At 40.6% G+C, this 21,861-nt stretch overlaps 2 protein-coding genes across 4 annotated transcripts in view; one reads left to right on the forward strand and one right to left on the reverse strand.

Annotated features, from left to right (window-relative positions):
- Positions 1-19,410, reverse strand: part of nrg2b (neuregulin 2b) — an 85,927-nt gene extending 66,517 nt beyond the window's left edge. For 2 of the 3 annotated variants that reach the window (XM_056250189.1, XM_056250188.1), the window contains exon 1: positions 15,009-16,603. In XM_056250189.1, coding sequence (XP_056106164.1) covers positions 15,009-15,420 — 412 coding nt within the window. In that variant the 5' untranslated portion in view covers positions 15,421-16,603. Of the gene's footprint in view, positions 1-15,008; positions 16,604-19,316 lie in introns of those variants that run through there. The other variant, XM_056250190.1, reaches the window with a different exon arrangement.
- A 21-nt stretch (positions 19,411-19,431) lies between these two features.
- Positions 19,432-20,359, forward strand: purab (purine-rich element binding protein Ab). Its single transcript, XM_056250192.1, has one exon. The coding sequence runs from the start codon at positions 19,501-19,503 to the stop codon at positions 20,332-20,334; it is 834 nt and encodes a 277-aa protein (XP_056106167.1). The 5' UTR covers positions 19,432-19,500; the 3' UTR covers positions 20,335-20,359.
- Positions 20,360-21,861: the final 1,502 nt, after the last annotated feature.

Raw genomic sequence — 21,861 nt, forward strand, 5'->3', positions numbered from 1 at the left:
AATGACTCTTAACCGCCGATCTTTCCGCCTACAGTGTTTGGGAGAGCACTACACATGTCCCCTCTCACTGTCAGGTGGGAACTGAAAGCATATCAAGCCTGTGCATTTATGGTGATTTGGACATTCACATTCATGACAGCAGAGGTAAAAAGTACACTATGTTTTAAGAAGAGAGTTATGCTTGCCACCCATACAAAACTTGCCACTAAGGTATTCAGGGTGGTTGCCAGGGAGGTGATATGCAGTTGCTAGGGTGGTCTGGGTGGTTGCTAGAGCGTTGCTAGGTGGTCCAAGTCAAAACAACCCACTTAAGTTTCTATGGCATTCTGGCCTCTACTTCAGTGCAAGTGTGTGAGTTTTTGTTCACTCGGTTTTATCATGCACAAAATCCCTTAAAATCAAGAACAACTAATACTTTTTAGGTGACTAGTTTGCAGATACACTTTTGCCATTTTTGTCTCATTTAATACAGATTACAACAAAAACCCTGTTCCATGTAAGCATCTTGTGTTCAACAACACAATTTACTAACTACTGATCGCAACCAACTGTAAATTGCTCTGGAATGACTTTGTCTGGAACACTAGTATTTTGCCATTTAAAAGGACCAACACTAAAGTAAGATAGCTGGAAAAATAATTATTTTTGGCAGCCTCTGGGACATGCAGGCACACATGAAAATAAACCACTCCATGTGAGAGCTGCAGCGCCATGACAGGGTTTATTTTCCAGCCTGTCACAGTTCATTCCTCACATGGGGAATGCTGTAAAGTGGGAATATAACATTTTGAATATTAAATTGGGGCATGGTGCATCATACATATATGAGTGAATTGGTTATGCAATTCCTATGATTTTGCCAACGTATGTTGTTCCTGGAACAATATTCCTGTCAAAGCCTGTCAGTAACACTATCCCCAACCATTAAAAACTAATACAATCTCAAAGAAATTATAGTTACATTTTGAAAAAAATGATTAAGCAGTTTTTGATAAACAGATTTACTACACTAAACACTCTAAAAAATGCTGGGTTGTTTCAACCCATGTTTGGGTCAAATATGGACAAACCCAACCAAGGGTTTAAACCCAACGGCTCCATTTGTCCATATTTGACCCAAACATGGGTTGAAACAACCCAGCATTTTTTAGAGTGAAATATACATGAGTGTACTGTATGTATGCATGCAGATAAAGTTGGAGAGATAATATATAGCCAACTTTGCATAGACAGCTGTGTGATAATACAGTTTAAATGCTGCATGTTGTGTAAGCGATGTGTGATGCTTGAACTCAGCCCTACTGGAACCGAACACACACACCACCAGCCAATCAGATCGTCCGATCTCCTCCAGCCTTCCATCAAGGGTTGCGCTCTCAAGGTCAGCTGACTTGCTCTTTTCACTTACACACACACACACACACACTTACTCCTTCATTCTCACATACGTTCTCTCTCGCTCCATCTTTCACACACAACTCTCCCCTCCCCCCGACTTGGTTCTTACCCTCCAGAAGCGAACGGATCGCTCATATCTGCTTTAACAAGTGCTGTTATTCAGCATTCAGCACGAGCAATTTGTAGCAAAGCACTCAAACACGCACACACACACACACACACACACACACACACACACACACACACACAAGCATATCAAATATAAATATCATTGTCATAGTTTGTGTTTGCACACAGTGCAAGACACATTTGGTCTGTTTATTATTATTATGAGACTGCAGATTTCCATTTTTTGTGTAAGACAGAAACACCTCTATCTGTGTGTGAGATCAGTGTGATATCTGCAGCACGCAGCTGTCACCATGGTAACCACTCTTGAGAGAGAGAGAGAGAGAGAGAGAGAGGGAGATGGGAGAGAGACATAGACAGAATAATTACACAATTAAACAATTAAAGCAGCAGCTAAAACGTTCTCCAGTGGACGCTGGTACGGCAGCTCCATCCGTCCCGCAGTTAAAAGGAACAATGAGTGAAACGGTGACCTTTGACACGTACACCGCTCCGCTGAGCAGCTTTCTGCTCTCTCCGTGTCTCCTGTCACCTCTCCAGGGTGGAGGAAATAAGAGTTCACCACTCGATAGCACCGGCAGCACAGTTTCACTCAAGAGCCATTGTGACTGAGTTTAAAACACACATGCACAAATATACACACACCTGATTTATTAGTGTTACAAAATCCATCACTATATTTGTACTCTCACTTTCTATTTCCAATTTTACCCATTTACTAATCTGAGCTATAAATAATAGAATTCATATTTTCTCGTTATATTTGTCTTATCTTATAATTTTAGTGTAGAATGAGTGAAGCTGTGTGTTGTATGACAAAAAGTTAAATGTTTAGGCTGCTCTGCCTCAGCAATATTAGACATACGAATAAAAGTGAATGTGTGCACATTTTAAAATAAAATATTATTTGCAAATAGTTTAGATTGATTACTTATCTACAATTAGACCTAGAACTTATTTTACCACTTGTATTTATTTATTCCCTTAAATACCTTTTAATCCTTTAATTCCATTATTATTATTATTATTATTTATTGAATAATATATAATAAAGTCTTACTGTGATACATTCATTTTGTTTGGACAACCACATCTTGTTTTCTAACATTAACAAAATTCAGAAAAAGAATTGTTACCACAATAATTTAATGCTGGTTAACACAATAAATGTTCCAGGAATAATAGCAAATAGTAAAAGATTTGAAAAAGAAGTGAGCTTGACCTTCATTCTCCACGTTGTGGTCAGAAAATTCAAAATTGGGTGCCGGCGGTCTTTCAATCCACCCAAACTCACATCCAGTCTTAGATTTACAGTTAGTGTCTTATTGAATATCCTGTTTCACTATATGTCAACTAAGGCTGCATTTATGTGATCAAAAATACAGCAAAAACAGGAATATTTTCAAATATGATTATTTTCTCTTTGAATCTATTGTAAAATGTAATTTATTCCTGTGATGCAAGGCTGAATTTCAGCATCATTACTCCAGTCTTCAGTGTCGCATGATCCTTCAGAAATCATGATGATTTGCTGCTCAAGAAACATTTATTATTATCAATGTCAAAAATGGTAATTTTATGAATGGAAAGTTCAAAAGAACAGCATTTATTTGAAACAAAAATCTTTTGTAAAATTATAAATGTATTTACTTTTACCTTTGATCAATTTAATGCATTCTTGCTGAATATAAATTTTCACACAAAAAATCTTACTGAAGAAAGGAAGAACGAACCCTCATGATTTTACTATTATTTTACAGTAGTAAGTACAGGTTCATGTATTAACTGTGGAGTTTTGGTGGAAACTATAGGACCTATTTTTGTAAGGTACTGTAAGATGAGGTGCAGCGTGTGCTTTACACATGGGATCTATACTCCATAACATATGGAGTCCCAATGGAGCCCGCAGAGGAAAACCAGCTGCCAATTAAAACAAAAAAAGAAAGAAAAAGTTGACACAGCAGGTCTATCTGAGCCAAATGAGAAGAGCTTACACTAGCATCACCTCCACATAAGCACCCCATCACGGCATATTAACACTACCTGAGTTTAAGACTGGCAAAGACACTCACGCAAATTATGTTTTACATCCTCTCAATCACATACTCTATGCAAACACATGAACACAAATGCAAATGGTGTTGGAGGACCAAAATCGTACTGGGGTGGAAATTAACTCACGGCAACATCTTAAAAGCAGCCCAATTCCATGGAAAACCATAGACAGTAAAATAAATGGACACAACGACTCCATAGACTTCAACAGAGAAAAGTGAAGTCAATTAGAAGCACTCACTTCCTGATTGCCAAGCGCACTGCGCATGCTCACACTGAGCTTGACGACGTAGATGTGACGTGAGCAATCTGTCTTACAGTCGTACGTCTTCTAGTAGCGGTGCCAAGAGGAATCTGAATCATTCCCTTCCGAATCTTGCAGAGCCGGAGATCGTGAGTATTAGCTGTCCATGAGCTCGCAGCAGGAGCAACTTTACAACTCTCTATGGGCTTCTCCCTTGACTTTATGCCTCCACGTCCCCCCGATTGCGCGTGAGCTTCTACTTCTGTCTATACGGTAATTTATCTACTGTGCGACAGAGAGTCGCGTGTTATGACGCAATCGTTAGCCTATTTTTACAAAAACTGCTTCTACGGGGCCATAACGTAAGATACAAGGTATAGGAGCCTTTTATACATTGTCGTGTTTCTTTAGAAATAAAGTCTTTAAACGCCTCAGATGTAAAGTTATTCGCTGTCAAAGTGACGCCAAAATGAATGGGAGTCAATGGAATGCTAACAGCAGGTGAAGGCTTGCTAACAAATGGCGGCCCCCGGTGAGACTTCAGTTTCCGGCTGGTGGATTACCCCCTTGTGGAAAACACGCAGATTTGGCAACACTGAATAGCACAGACATCTGAAGGAAACTCTATCGCCCCCTTGAGTAGGGAGGTCTGTTCCCGCCACAGCAATCACACCTCTAATGCCAAAAGATCTGGTAACCATTGCAGTTTATTACAGTCAGTCAATCGCCCACAAGAGGAGACCAACATGCACAGCGACAAACTAGTTCTTGTTTTTATTTCTTTTTAACAATATACTATATATAAACTATATTTCAAAATATCATGTTGATAAATAGGTACCAGTGCGTTTTCAACATGTTCTCTGAGTGAAGTGTGACTTTCACACCAAAAATATACTTTCAAAGTCGCTTCTGTGATGCCACAGCACTTAAGGTTGCATATGGTGAGAAAACCGGACAAGAGTCTCACTCGGTCAGGCTTTCACTTGAAATAGGATAAGAATGAGCATCAAAACAGAAATAACCCGGCGCGCGCAGCTATTAAAGGGGCCACACCTTATTTACGACAGTACAAGTACTCCACTGCGACTCTAGGGGTCGCCGTTTGACAAAAACGGAATTCCTACATAGTGTACCTTTAAGGATATGCAACAATATATATTTTCAAGTTAGTGGATTGCCTGATCGACTAGTTGAATAATTGGTTGTGAAAAGTGGAAGCCCTGTATGGTTAGGCTGGTTTATGGTTCACCTGACCCTGATCTGATGCGTTTCTTAGGAAGCGTTTACAAAAGAAGTGGGTAAATGTATTACGGGGGGCCCTATAAAATCCTATTTATTTGATCCGAAATTGCTTTTTTTTTTCATGTTTAACTTGTCTGTCATGTTTTATTCAAGTCCCCAGTTTTCCCATGGAATTGGGCTACTTTTACATTGTTGCCGTCACCGTGGGTTAAAGGTCGCTCCCCCCATTTTTATGACTTAATTCTGCAATTCTGTCCATGTTTTCCACATCGCAGAAATCATAGGCCCCTAATATATAATATACGTGGTATAGGATATGCAATATGATTAAACAGAACAAAGGAATCACAAAATGCTTTAAAAAAAACTGGAACATTTTTAAGTGAAAAACAAAACTAAAAAATGAAACGTTTACGGTGGGGCATGGATGAGAGTTTTGCAGCGTTAAAGCTTATTGAAGCACAAGTGCGAAAAATATCAAAGCTTAAAATATATAAGAAAAAATCTAGACCTCACTAATTGACTAGCTGAACATCATGACCCATCCCTAGTTAATATGGCCGACACCAAAAATACACGTCGCAGATGCAGCGTGTGTGTGTGTGTGTGTGTGTGAAACAGGCCCTACAGTATGTGTGATTGTCTTAGAAATGAGCTCGGCTGAGTCGACCTGCTTACCTGAGTCAATGTGTTTCTATCAGTTCATTTCAATTAGACATTCCTGACACATCTCTCAGAGCTGAGGATAGAGTGAATGAGGGCTGAACAAGAGAGAGAGAGAGAGAGATGGGCACAGTAAGTGATGAATAGTTGATGAGATGCTCGCAGGCAGAGCAGAAAGGCGAAAGCTATTCTCTTTTACTCTCCCTCCCTGTGCAGCCCCCCTCCCCCTTCAGTGCATCTGCTTTTCTCTTTCTACCACTCTCATTTGCTTACCTTCTCCCATCCCCTGTTCCACTCGTTTTTCCGCAATAGCATCTCTTGCGCTCCCTTTCTCTCTTTCAGTAATAACTCCCCTCCTACTTTCCTACAGATGTGTAATATCAGAAGCATGCTGGCTATATAAAACACACACACACACACATTACATTTATTTCCATTTCATGTGGGCTCGGGCTGAACTCATGACAGATTCATCTGATTTCAGTCTCTCAGTGTGAATGACAGTACGAGAACGCTGTGCGGATAGAGAGACAAGACAGATTCTTCTGCACGTACAATGGGGTCTAAAAGTCTGATACCTTCTTGCAAGGGATAGTCTTTAAAGGGATAGTTCACCCAAAAATGAAAATTCTGTCATTAATCACTCACCCTCATGTCGTTCCAAACCCGTAAGACTTTCATTCATCTTCGGAACACAAATGAAGATATTTTAAATGAAATCTGAGAGCTTTCTGTCCCTCCATTGACAGCTACACAACTACTTGACGCTTGAAAAAGTTCATAAAAAGATCGTAAAACTAATCCATATGAATTGGGTGGTTTAGTCCAAATTTTCTGAAGAGACTCGATCGTTTATATGATGAACAGATTGAATTTAGGCTTTTATTCACATATAAACATTGATCAACTCACATCAGTTGTGGTAAATGGAAGATTAATGTTCGCTTGACGTGCGAGAACCAATGAGGTTCATTCTCGTGTTACGCAGCACGTTTGAGCTTCAGCAAGAGGTTCTTTGTTCTCGTGCATCAAGCGGATTCGGTTGAGCTTCCGTGTATGTTCGCTGATCAATGTTTAAATGTGAATAAAAGCCTAAATTCAATCTGTTCATCATATAAAGCGATCAAATCTCTTCAGAAAATTTGGACTAAACCGCTCAATTGATATGGATTAGTTTTATGATCTATTTCTGAACTTTTTCAAGCGTCAGGTAGTTGTGTAGCTGTCAATGGAGGGACAGAAAGCTCTCAGATTTAATCAAAAATATCTTCATTTGTGTTCCGAAGATGAATGAAAGTCTTACAGGTTTGGAACGACATGAGGGTGAGTAATTCATTTTTGGGTGAACTATCCCTTTAAAGCAAAAGGACGATTTACAAAATACTAAGAAAAATTAATATATATATTTTTTTGTAAATGTGATTTTTACAATTTTCAATAAAAAATTCTAATTTAAAGGTACTGTATATATTTTTTTACTGTACTCAAGCATACAAATACTATTATATGTTTGCAGAGATTTAGGAAACATGCTAAGTTCACATACTCTCTGAAAACAATGCTACAGCCAGTTATTCTTCTTTGAAATGTGTTGGAATGTCTGTTTTTGTTTTGGTCTGTGTGATCCCGCCCACTGCCAATTTACCCAATTGTACTTCGACACCCCGGGTTGCCAGTTGGCGGAAAACACAGCGTATAGAGCTTCACAGTCCCGCCCACAGCCCGAGAGAGCTTTGGTGCCGGACGTAAATTTCCCATTCATTTCTCCCATTGACGTTTTGGAAAATCCGTATCTAAAGAGTTTTAGAGCATGTCTGAGGATAACCAGCTACGGCTGAACTCATAAGCATACAACATATCATTTCAAGTGAAAAAACGAAGAGAAAATCCCAAAAAAACTCAAAGGTACAAGACTGTGTACATATTTTCATTTCCGAGCGAAGGAACTACTCATCCCATAAACCACCGCGCCTCACTGAAGTCGACAGAAGCCACAACCGCGAAAGAGCCTTTTGAGCGACTTCCAAATCTGACGACGGCCACGCAAACTTTTTCCTCCAGTGAATTATATAGTAAATGTGCAGGGAAACTCCTTTTCCTCGATTTACTGAAGCTTATATGTAAAACGCATTTGCAGCTGCACAGCTAACACATTGAGCATCTGGCTCGCTCATAGGCTGTGCTGCGGCAACTGCACATCCAATGGCGCGGGCGCCTCTGACGTGCGACCAATGAACTAGACCTACGTCATTACACGATCTTCAGTCTTCACGGACCTTCGCGGGGTTTAACCAGACACGTTACACGACTTCCACCAATCAGATGCATCACTGTGGGATTGTGGGATTGTTCAGGATTGTGGGTAATGAAGTACTTATCCAATACATCGCGAATAAAAGGCATTTATCTTAAAACAAGGTTAGTGCCCTGAAGGGTTGGTCAAAATCCCTTGCCTCTTCAAATACATCTATAATCATATATCCTTTTGAATGGTTATATACTTCCCTTATAAAGATTTTTTAAAAATCTTTGTGCTTGTGAAATTATATTTTCTTAAATGCATGGATGCAAGTAACCAGTTTCTTTTAGGTGCATTCCAATCTTACTTTGAGATTGCACGTAGTACACGCAGGACACGAAGGCCACGTAACCCACAAGGCCGTTTGTCTCTTTCTCTGGGATCAGTAGAAAGGTTTATAGAGGGTCCTAAAGGCAGCGTGGACACATAATCCTTCGTTGGACATATGGTCAAGCTATATTGAGCGTTACAATCGAACTTTAATTGTTGTATTAAAATGTATTCTTTCCAGTATATTTCCTTCCTTGGGAGTAAATGCCAGTGATCTGATTTTCTCCCAAATGAGTGAATGTTTTAGCATTATGTTTTGGTATACTTAACTGATAATAAGGAGCTCAGACTCTCTTCAGCCTTGATGGGAGCTGTTATTTGCTAGTGTCTGTTATTTGTGTGTGTGTGCGTATGACATTCTATGTAGGTTCTGGACGGTCGGACCAGACACCCCGGCGCCCTTATCTAACCTGCGACGCCACCACAGACCTAAATCTAATGAGTGAACGACAACTATCTTGACTAATGGCGATAGGCACCCCTATCTCCTCACATGTGTTAAATTGTTTAGGCTCTTAATGTTTCTTAGCCAATGAGAATCATTCAACCTGTAAGCAATGACGTAGCTTAGACCTTGGAAATGGTATAACTGCTGTGATCTTTGTAACTGTAAGCGGGGCGGCCTACGAACTCCTGTGAGTCTTGAAGCTGACTTCTGCTGATGAAAATGCAAACTATCTTCAGTAAAACTTTTCTTTAATTTTTTATAATTCTGACTCCGGGTCTTCATTCTTCATATCTGGTTCTGGGTCTTTGACTGTATACCCCTTACAGCCCCATGAACTTTTGGCGTTTATATGAGCATATACAATCACTTAGTACAGCCGTAGCTGGTTTTAAGTCTTCCATGTATGGTTACGTTTTTATGGCTTATACCCCAACTGTCAATGGAGAAATTGTATTGAATTCTTACTTCTGGCACTGGCTGTAGGCGGGACTGTGATGCTCTATTGCAGCCATGGAAGCCAGCAAGCGAACTGGGTCAGAGATCGCAGTTTCTATACGTAAGCCTCAGCATCCATCAAAAAAGCTCTATGACTAGAGGCATATTAAAACACAGATACATTAGCTTACAGTGGGGATCGTCACTTTCCATTGTCAATTGCGCTCGTTCATATTGCGTATTCTCAATCTGGCAACATGCGCGAGTGTCGAGTCTGAGGAAGAGGAGGCGGGGGAAACAACTCTCTCCAATATTTTAAATTTGGTCTGCAGTACCCATTTCAACCACTAGCTCAATATTACATACTGCACCTTTAAAACATTGAAAGTTGCATGTTGTTAAAGCAAAAGAGTGATGTACAAAATACTAATGAAATCGCATTTCTGTCGTGACAACTCTCTAAATGTTTAGCTTGGTAATGGATATGACAATGTTGATATGTTTGGTCTTGGCGGAACAGATCTGCTACGCTGCTGTGGGACTTGCTACTGCCAATACACACACGACACACTGCTGTGAGCAAGTAAGACGTGCTGCTGCTGTACAGTATAATGTACATGAATTACCCGTAGCAGATCTATACAGGTGGAGCTGGGGAAGGTGGAGGGTTTCTGAAAGCACGCTGCACTGCTACAGCAAATACTGACCAAGTATTTGAAGGGTTGCGTGTTGATAATATAATTTGCAATGAAAAGTGTTATTTTAAATGAGAAATATGCTAAATAAAAGCCTTTCTGCATACTTATGGACCTCACTGTACCACGTGACCCAAACGCAAAGTTTAACATCACGCGGATATAATTTCCTTCCTCCATCCAGTACGAAAAAAAGAGAATTTGCGTAGACGCAAGTTAGCGCCCGTGCACCAAACTGAAGCCACTAGACTACCGAGGAGGTTTGTGAGTGTGCGTCGAGGGACCGAAGATAAACTAAGTGCTGTTCAATAATTCAGTGACTGGGTAAACTTCAACTGTCCTTCTGCAGCTTAAAGGACATTCGCTGTCTTTATAAGCTCCTTATGAGGCTCTATTGATCCTCTAATACAGCCTCATTCACTATATACACGTCAGATTAAAAAGCACCATCTTCCTCTATACGGACTGGTCTCCCCCGGTGGGAGATTTGCCAGCATTACCATAATCTGACCAGGAGGTGGGGCTGTTTCTGTGACGCTGCCTCTGATGTTCTGCATGCCTTCATGGCTTCAGGGCTTGTGTAGGAATGTTTAAGAGACTGCAGTGAGTGAAAAGCAATAATGTTGCGAGTATAAACGAGCCGCTGTTTGCGATGTAATTTTAAAACAATGCACAATCAATACGTTCATTAATTTTTCCCATTTCGTATCTGAGCGCCTTTGATACAGGCAGCTTTTTATCTGACATGAACAGGCCAGCTCAACTGCTCTCGGCTTTCTGTTCTCTGTGTGTTTGAAAAAGCACATGGCGAAGTGACTGTGAAATATAAATCAGAGGCAAATGAGAGAAAAAGGAACACGGTCAGCTAAAACTCTGCACTCTAGACTGCAACCTGCATAATTCATACAAGCTCCAGATATCTTGCTCGCTCTTTCTCTCATCGCCACTGACACACAGATACACACACCCTTTCTCAATCCTGTTCCTCTCTTGCAAGCACATTCAAACTACCACAGACTGTGTCCCTCTCACTTTCTGCCGCAGAGTTCAAGGTATGGCCACTTTCATCAGTCACATTCAGTTCAGACACATTGGACTAGATGTTCACTCATACCCTGTCTGTCTGTCTCTGTAGTCTCTCTGTTTCTACATCAGCCATGTCTTTCAGTCTCAGAGCTGGATCGTGTTTCTGCGCACACCGGTCTCCATGGATCAAGACTGCTCTCATTTAATTTCTAACAGCAAACAGTCAATCTGACACTTTTACACTGATTATTCTCCTAAATGCGTGCATTAAAGCGCCCCAATTATTCTATTGTAAATGTTCCTAATTTTGTTTCCTACATTAGGTTTACATGCATCCAAGGTCAAAAAACACTTTAATTTCCCCATAATATACACTTGCAGAATCACCTCTTTTCTCACGGTTCGGTCAAGGTCTCTCTAAACCCCTCCTTTCCGAGAGCTTCCTCTGCTCTGATTGGTCAGATGGCCCAGTCTGTTGTGATTGGTCTACCTATACAGCGCAAATCGGAAACCAAAAGCCCGTTACCATATCTGAATTTCAGCTTCACAGAGTGATACAAACAGTATGGTGTTGGTTTTACTGTATCAATTCGAGCTAGAGTCGTCCTCATCAGTGTTTTCTCAACATGTCAGGAACCAAACTCTTCCAGTTCCACATCTACAGTGTTTGAGGGTCTATGTAGACGTTTACAGGCAGCCAATGAAGACCATAGGCTGGAATTAGGCAAATTCGTTACAAAACTATGTAGGGTTCATGCAGAAAGCAAGACTGTAATTACTGATGACTCTCTTCAGGCAGTTCAGAATCGGTTTTCTTTAGTGAGACAATAACTTCATTTATCGTGCACTTTGGTCTTTGAAATTTCGCAGGCCTTTTACATTCGCAAACAGCTAGGCTATATTACACTCTACATGAAAGCCAGGTAATATCCGAAAAAGCATAATAGCAGAATCAGTCCCTCTGATGCTTTAATTGGGTAAATCCTCTCAAAATCACCAGACCTCCCTCACAGTATTTCTGCTCCCTGACACACACTTCTGTCCTCCTCTCTCACTTCCCCCAAACTTTGTAGAGTAAATAAAAGCCATTTTCCATTCATTCACAAGTCAACTCATTCATATCGGCACAGTGACACATAAAGTGAGGCAATTTTTCAACAGCTCGGTATCATTTCCTCAGCACAGAATTGATATTTATATATGCCTATTATCATTCAATCTATACCAAATAATATTGAAAAATATTGTATATTTAGATCTAATTATTTTTAATAAATTATAAGTACCGTGGTGATTTATGTGTATTTATTTTTAAGCTGATATTCCTAAAACCTGCTTAAATTTGAATATGCATATATTTTTTTATATTTGCATATGCATTATATGTATATTTGACATTTTTATGCAATCTACATTAATTGTACCCAGCATTGGGTAAGTTACTGTAAAAATGTAATGCACTAATATAAGTAGATACTGTACTAATCACTCTCCCTAACAAATATTGCATTACTTTCTAAATCCCATATCAACATTGAATCAACCAGTTGGACAACACAGACATAAAACGACATAATTCTTTCAAATAAATAATATAAAATGGCATAAATTATTCTTGATCCGACCAATTTAGTATCTAAATATTCATTCTTATCCACAGATATATCAAATGCCTTATAGATTCTCTTTAAGAGATTCTTGCCTGTTTCCTAAAACTCACCCAGGGCTCTCTGGAAAGAACAGGACAGGAAGACACAGAAATTCCCTGTAATATTATTTTGGGGTAATGTTATTACTAATTTAATAATATGCCATTAGACTAAAAGAAAAGACACACAGGAATTAAACAGAGAGAGGACACTTAGGGCTCTGTGTCTAGACGATGGAGTTCTTCCAACAAAAAAAAGTCATAATTTGTGCATATATGTCAACTGGAGTGGAAATCACAATGAAAAAATAAAAACACAAGGTTAATATCTCAAACAAATCTACCAATCGGGTGCCATGCAAAACACTTCATTTCAACCACACCTACTCTGAAGGTCGCTTGACAACCATTTGAACTGATTTACAAGTCAAGTTACAAGCAATTTTAAGAAATAAATCATATCTCTGCGTTAAAACGGCACTAATATTTCAAAGTCACACTCTGTTCTTAAAGCACACTGAGTCGATGCTCATTTCTAATTCATACAATGTAAATAGAAAGCATCAATAAATGAAGTCATGTTAAATAAAACATTCACCAATATGTCAGATTATAATAGGGAAGAAGTGTGACGCCAGAGCTTATCTGCATCTGCATCTGAATGGGAATCCCTTTCTGTAGGGGCCTTGCCTCTGCCACCTGATCCCGTAACCAACCACATCCAGCAGATTTCCCATCACGTGGCTTCCTGCTCCATGCCAACCAAACGCTAACTGCCATCCGCATTATTTCACACATATTTCTGTCTGATGCTTCTCACCATACATAAACTTACAACATCTCTGAGAAGGTTAGACGCCTGCATGAATCACGGCACATCGTGCTGCATTCTGTGAAATCACGTGTTTCAGATGAACATGGGCGACTCTTAGCCTGAAGATTCATGTACATTGCTTCATATTGATTGAACTCCGTAGCCTGAGAGTACAGAATAATTGGTAATTTAATGCATGTCAATCTGATGGTTGTGGCAAACCGCTTTAACATTTATTCCTTTAAACTAATATTATGGATTTTTATGTTTCTATTATTTCCAAAAGTGACTCGATATATCACAAGTAAAACATGCAATTACAAATAACAAGACAATAAACTAGTAATTGTGACTAGTAACATTTTTTTCTTTCTTAAAGTTTTTTCTTGAAGTTTTTGCATGTAGATTTTTGAAGTCAATTTTCACATGGAATTAAGTAAACTCCACTTACCTAAATTAAGTAAAATTAACAAAGAAAATAAGCAACTTTAACTTGGCCAGTAAAAGGTTTATAGGTAGTAATTTCTACTTAGTTGAAGTTTCCTTCACAATACTTTTTACTCAAACAATATAACATTGAATTAAACCATGCTTTTAAAGTGTATGCTTTACTAAGTAACATTTAAGTAAATAATACAATATACCATCATATTAGAAATAACAGTTTCTATACCCAGCCGAACACAGAGACCTCAATACACGATGACGGTAACATTCGATGGATCGTTTTTGAGTATGAATGTGTCATTTTGAGTAGAAAATGAACTCCAGATGTCATAAAATGGCAAGTTCCTAAACCTAACAACAAAAGCAATAGGCCTAATTAAACTGTGTAAATACATCTGGGGAAAAAAATCAGCCTTATTAATTATTCAAGCCCTAGTGCATGATGGGAACGCCCATCATGAAAAGTTGAGTAGGTTTTACTTAATTTTATAACATTGATATTTACACTTTAATTTCTACAAGCTTGAATTGAGTACTAATATAGAATCTACATGCCTGAACTAACTTTGTCATGTAGAAATTACTTTTTTTCTTTAGTATTTACTTCACCATTTTTATCAATATACAACTAGAATGGGTATAGCGAAAATTGGAATGCATACTTGGAAGTGAACACTAAACCACAGATCCTCTTAGAAAACAATACTAAAAATGAGTTATACCTGTAACAATGGAAGTTACTTGCATGAAGAAAAAGCAAACCTCTAATTGAATAGATACTGGTAAAAATCACTTCTGTTTAGCATCTAATGAATGAGTGAAACTGAAAAAGGTGTTAGTCACTAATTAGTTCTCATTGGTTTAAAGGAATAAGCGGCTTGCCACAGATGTGGTCAATGCTCCCCTCTTTCTCTCTCTCGTGTGCTCGTGTGTGTGTGTTACTGGTGGTGTACACCTAAATGTTTTTAACGGTGATTAGAACAATACTGCAGAGACGCCCAAACACAAGCGACCCATCTTTCCCGTTCTCCTCTAGAGCAAAACGCATCATTGTGAATGTGCTGCTCTATCTGTTAACAATGAAGAGCCCCGTGCATCTGCCACCAGTCACAGTCACAGTGAATAAACTTACCGCAGTCTTCACACAATATGCTCTCCACATCTTTCTTGAGGGGCTTCTCGGTGCTGTCCAGAGGAGCAAATGACGCTTTGAATACTAAAGGCTCCTCCGTGGGGTCCATGAAAAAGATATATCTGTGGTGCTTCTCCACCGCCACGCAAGGAGCCTCGGAGCCGAATTCCCCGACGGTGACGAGCTGCTCGCGCTCCAGCCCGCCGCTGTTCACCGGCCACACGTCCAGCACCTTGACATTCACACTGTAGGGCTCCACGGAGACGTTCTCGGGCAGCGAGCTCACCTCGCCTTCGATCACCACGGCCGATCGGTAAGCCTGGTCCTGCAGCGAATCCAAACTCGGGGCGTAGCAGGCGAAGGAGACCCCGATGACGAGCATGGAGAAATGCACCGGATCAAGCCTCCTCATGCCGTCTGCTGTGGCTCAGGGGCGGCCGGCGGCGCTGCTGCAGTGCTCTCGGGGCAGAAGGTGCTGGGGGACTGAGTGCGAATGGGCTTGCGCAAGTGTCCATGCCATCTGCGTGTGCTGCTTTCCCCATGCACTTGGTGACGGGGAAACACCAGCCGCTGAGGAACCGTTATCAGCCCCGGTCACTGCTGGGCTGCTGCATTCTCCTTCAACGCACAATCCCCGAACTCAATAAGCATGCATGCATAAATGACGCTCCTTTGCAGCAAGGCGCTCCTCTCGCACACACTCCCTCTTTCTCTCTTTTGCGCGCTCTCTCTCTCTCTCAATCTATGTATCTATCCAGCCAATGTCATCTTCGAGACGCCTCGCTCGTGCACACAAAAGCGGGGATGCGAGCGAAAAGGGTCCAGAAATGCGCTCCGCCGTGCAAAACGACGCGCAGCACGCGCTGCTGTACGGCTGGGCGATGCAACAAGCGCGCGCCCTCCGCTTTTACGTGAGCAGATCTCAGCCGTCTGCTGAAAGTTCTGGCGCAAATGCACTAATGGCACGGGAGCGAGCCGGCCGGCCAGAAAGGAATCCCTCGAAAGCAGCCTGCCGGCGTCGCGTCGTTGCGCGAAGTAAAATGGCAGAGAAAGATTTGTGTGTATACGCCGCGCGACATCAACTAATAGAGAAACGGCAGACGGGCCACCGCGGCAGACCGCTGACGCGATGACTAACGCTGCGAAAAGCAGCTGAAATGCAATCGATGCCTGGTGAAAAGTGCGTTTGCCGTGATTTTCTACTCAAGAACAATCCGCATTCAGGTCACATTCACCATTTTGCCCCAAAAAGCGATCCGCCACGCGCCAAGAAGACAGATATACAGCAAACCACCGAGCATCCTATCAGCCATATTTACCCCGGCAACAGGTCCTGCGGGTTTTTGCCATGTACCGAGGGCTCTAGAATAATGAGAGGAGGGGACCGGTCATTGCGCCGTCGTGACAAGTCAGACTCAATGAACGGAATGATTCGCAACAGTCTAGAGGATTGTTTTGTGCACGGTTTTGGACTGGGTTTTAACTTGAACATTAGGGTTACATCATGCGTAAATGCGTCGCGAGAGAACGAATGTGCCATTGCCGTCCTGTCCTGAGGCTGCTGTAGGGCGACATCTGCAGTCACAGCGCGAGTGTGTAATGCAATAGAGAAACGCGCTGCGAACACCTGCCTCGCTTCAGACGCACGTCAATGCTCTTTTAACATTTGCTTTACTGGAGCAATGACAAATAAGAATGTTCGAGATGATAAAAATGTGCTTTAAAACACATGTCATCTTTGTGTTCATTTTGGATAAAAAACCCCACATGTAATGTGTAATTAAAAAAAATTTATGACTCAGAAAATAAAATAAAAATACATTTATTAAAATTAAATTAAAAGGTAGGCCTGTATCAATCAATTAAAAGGTATTTTTATTATTCATATTTTTCAATATTTATTTTTAATATTTGTGAGCCATTAAAGGGTTAGATCATCCAAAAATTAAAATGATCCCATATTTTCCTCACCCTCAAGCCATCCCAGGTGTATATGACTTTCTTCTTTCAGCCGAACACAATCAGAGTTATATTAAATAATATCCTGGCTTTTCCAAGATTTATAATGGGAGTGAATGGTACCTTAGCTTTTGAAGCCCAAAAAAAGGTCATCTATCCATCATAAAAGTAATCCATAAGGCTCCAGTGGGTTAATAAAGGCCTTCTGAAGCGAAGCGATGCATTTTTGTAAGAAAAATATAAAAAAATATGTATAATTTATAAACTATAATCACTGGCTTCCGGTAATGGCTGTACACAAGTCTAGTTCCGCTGGAAGAGTGACCTCTGACCCGACACATGACGTATTGATGAGCGCGGAAGCGCAGAAGAAGGAGAGAGCAAAACAAAACACCGGTCACGAATTAGAAGTTAGTTTTTAGAAGAAATTTTTAAAAAGACTCGTTTTTAGAGTCTACTCTCTCCTGAGCTTACGCTACTCCTATCCTACGTCATGTGTCGTGTCGTGTCGGGTCAGAGGTCACTCTTCCGCCGGAACTAGACTCGCATTTATGATGGATAGATGACCTTTTTTGGGCTTCAAAATCTCAGACTCTATTCACTCCCATTATAAAGCTAGAAAGAGCCAAGATATTTTTGAATATAAATCTGATTGTGTTCGTCTGAAAGAAGAAAGTCATAAACTCCGATGGCTTGAGGGGGAGTAAATTATGGGATCATTTTAATTTTTGGATGAACTATTCCTTTAAAATAAAGAACTACTTGAGCTGAACAAAATGAGCCTTTTCCACATAAAAAAAGGTCAAAATAACTGTCCAGAAATTGTAATATATGGAAATAAAAAAATTAAGTCAATCATTTTTTAAAGAATATTAATAGGCTATTTGAACATTTTTGTCTGCCAAACTTGCAGAATCCATTAATTTGTGGGACAAAAAAACCATAAAACATAGAGGACCGTCATCATGTAACCTTGTATAATATGTTTGAAATCAATGCTATTTATAAAAAGTGGAATAAACGATTTTAAATGTATGCCACCGACATGAATACAAATATTACATTTATGAAAACTCGTCACATGTGTTTTCAACTAGATTTTTCTGTTATTCCTTGTCTAAAGTAAATGAAAGATACATTTCTTCTCATGTTCTACACTTGTACACGTGTTCTCCTTGAAGCATTAATGAACAACAACCTGAGAACTCATTCACTCATTCATAAAGCCCACAGTCGCTGTCCGTGGTGCTGAACCAAAAATACTGTGCCTATGATCCCATATCATTAAGTCCTGTCATTTTCCCTGTGATTATGTAATCTTAAAATGTATTTGTTTTAAACTGTACTTTTAATGGTCACATTTTTATTATAATTAATTATGCATTACATGACCTACTAATAATGCAACAAGATTTACAAAAAAAAAATGCATGATGGTATCTAACAGCAATAAAACACCAACATGCTGATTATTATTAATTATTTATTAGCCTATTCTTTTGAGTCCCTCTGTCTTTATCTCTCTCACACACAAACTTATTAAACGAACGCACATGAGAATATGAGAGATCTACATCTGGTGATAAACAAACAGAAAAAAAAACTTCCAAATGACGAAGTTTATTGCTCTGTGCGCAATCTAAACGCTGATATGACTTTTACTAACACATTCCTGATCTGAAGAATCTCACGGACTGCAGAAATAGAGCCTCTCTACCAGATGGAGACTTCAAGATGAGCTAAAAGATGCGAAACGTAAGAGCCCATTTCTGTTTGAATGAAAGTCAATGGAGAAGTTGATGCTTCAGTAGCCTACGCTGAACCAACTGCTTTTTTTCTGAAGAAACATCACACAAAACAAACTGACTGCCTGGAGTGGACTCTAATCTTCGACATCAGTCTCCAACATTATAGAGTCTACTATTAAAAAAAAGTTTTAGCCTATAAAAGAAGACTAGTGCTATATGAGAGCTAGGTAGCATATTTAAACATGAATGTATCCACAAATGTTTACCGAATGTTGTAAAACACTTCACGCCAATCAAAGACGCCAGGTCTAATATATGTGATTGTCTTACAAGGTTTTACAGATTTTGTTTTTGGTGAATCTTTAAAAATAGATAATTTTCACATTCGTGAGTAATATTATTTTCAAGAAAGACCTTGATAGGCCTACATAGACTAAATTTGAATTAAAGAACTCTAAAACTCGTCTATGGTGTAGCCTGATTTATAATATAATATAACAGCCTTTAGTCCATTTTAAAATGTCATTTATTGAAACCATCTTCGAAGACTTTTTATTGTTGTTTTTTTCCCTTGTTGCTAAATGTTGTGTTTGTTGCTTACCTGAACCAAGTTGACCGTTACGCTTCGTCCAACGGACGCGCAGGTTGTCGTCTCCTCCTTCAGCAAGCGTCTCTGGCAGCAGATCTCGCGAGAGTTCGTCGGTCGCTCAGCAGCAGTCGCGTTTGCAGCAGCGGGGCTGAGGGAACGAGAGAGAGAGAGAGAAGGTACGCGGGGAGGCTGCATCATGGCGGACAGAGACAGTGGAAGTGAGCACGGTGGATTCGCCACAGGCCCCGGCCCGATGCAACCGGGCGCCGCATCGCGGCTCCAGCACGACACGGAGGAGCTCGCCTCGAAGCGGGTGGACATTCAGAACAAACGCTTCTATCTGGACGTGAAGCAGAACGCCAAAGGCCGTTTTCTGAAGATTGCGGAGGTCGGGGCCGGAGGAAACAAGAGCCGCCTGACTCTTTCCATGTCCGTCGCCGTGGAGTTCCGCGACTACCTGGGAGACTTCATCGAGCACTACGCCCAGCTGGGCCCCAGCAACCCCGAGATTGTGCAGGACGAGCCCAGGAGGGCGCTTAAGAGCGAGTTCCTGGTGCGGGAGAATCGAAAGTACTACATGGATCTGAAGGAGAACCAGAGGGGGCGGTTTCTCCGGATCCGGCAGACCGTCAATCGCGGGCCCGGCCTGGGAACCTCGCAAGGCCAGACTATCGCTCTTCCGGCCCAGGGACTCATCGAGTTCCGCGACGCGCTGGCCAAACTCATCGATGACTTCGGCGTGGACGAGGACCCCGCGGAGCTGCCCGAGGGCACGTCGTTGACAGTGGACAACAAGCGCTTCTTCTTCGACGTAGGATCCAACAAGTACGGCGTCTTTATGCGGGTAAGCGAGGTGAAGCCCACCTACCGCAACTCCATCACCGTACCCTGCAAAGTGTGGTCCAAATTCGGTACTACCTTCTGCAAGTACGCGGACGAGATGAAGAAGATCCAGGAGCGGAGCCGGGAGCGGAGGGCGCGCGAGATGCTACCGGAGGGCCTGCAAGGGGACGACGGGGACGAGGACTAATGCACAGCATATATATATATATATATATATATATATACATATATATACATATATATACATGTGCACAGAACGAATGACATGATAATCAGACGTTACTGTAATATGGGATCGCTCGACACACACACACACACACAACCCTCAGACTCGAACAGTTGCATCTCTTCACTCATCGCCGGAAGTTACCCACTTACCCACCATTTAACAGTAAGACGCTGCTATCGACAACATGTGTGTGAACCGTGTCCAGGATGGTGCAGGAGTGTGTGTATATCCCGCTTTACCCACGTGTGTGACACATCCAAGCTCTAATGCACTGCAAAATCCTCTTGTTTTCCAGTACATTTTATATATATATATAATATGTGTGTGTATATATATATATATATATATATATATATATATATATATATATATATATGTTTTAAGTAAAACCCAGCCAGCAGTGTGCAGAATTTTATTCAAACCACTCATGACACACAGCAAAGAATGTCAATACTGGAAAGTAAAGAACATACCTAGTCAATGGTAAAATTACCCTTTCTATAAAAATTTGTCCTGTGTGATAGTTGACACATGAGTGGGGTCGGTTGCTTTCAAAGTTGAGAACTGACACCTGTCAATCGTGTTGCCAACTTGATAGATGCGTCTGTTTCATGTGTAAAACCTGATGACATGACGTGAAAATGCTGCTGATATTCAGCATGCACACTGGGGGTTTTAAGGAGAGCTGCAAAGTGAGTGACGTAACTGTAATGTGTTGCTTATTAGAGCAACTGACCCCACTCTAACTTGACTTGTACAGTTCTACTTGTCAAGTAAATTTGTTTTAAGGCTGTATTTTACTGGAAAACAAGATGGATTTGATTATTATAATTTTTTTTTGCAGTGTAACTATTTCCAATGGTGCAAATTGACAAAGAGGAAGAAATATATGAATTATTAGTGCTTACTTTTGACTTCCAGCACAAAAGCTATTCTTTAGGAACCATTTTGAACCAAAGGTTCAACATGCAAACGAACATCAGAAGTGAAGGTGCAAAGATTAGGGAGTGCTGTGTATATTTCTACACGCACTCTGTTGGAATATTCAAATTACACAAATGGACGTCACCCCTTCTGGTTCGACTTAAAAGGTGCACTCAGTCATTTTTCCATCATTTAAAAGTTTTACGCTGATTGCATCATGGGTACCACCATGATGAGATCACATGACCAACCAAATTATCTACATAAACTCAATCTTATAGGTCACTTTAATTTGCAGAATAATATAAAACAAAATATGAATGAGTGCACCTTCAAATGCATATGAGGAAATCTAGTTGTTGTTTACTCATTTTCCTTTTAACTCTATACACGAAGCAAATGAGATTGTTTGTTTGCACGCGTCATGCAATGTGTTCTTCGGTAGCCGCACAGCGAAGGCATTGCTAAAACGACCGGTTGACGTTTGTTCCTGTTAAATACGAACCCTGTTGCACCATGCCCACTGACATTTGGGCAGACGGTTTCATTGAAGTGCTAACT

The sequence above is a fragment of the Rhinichthys klamathensis genome, unplaced genomic scaffold (assembly GCF_029890125.1).
Source record: "Rhinichthys klamathensis goyatoka isolate OS25496 unplaced genomic scaffold, OSU_Roscu_1.1 h1tg000068l_1, whole genome shotgun sequence".
NCBI classification, from domain to species: Eukaryota; Metazoa; Chordata; class Actinopteri; order Cypriniformes; family Leuciscidae; genus Rhinichthys; species Rhinichthys klamathensis.

Bases quoted from the DNA above. Each gene is read 5' to 3' on its own strand.
- purab (XM_056250192.1), top strand. From the start codon at position 19,501: ATGGCGGACAGAGACAGTGGAAGTGAGCACGGTGGATTCGCCACAGGC.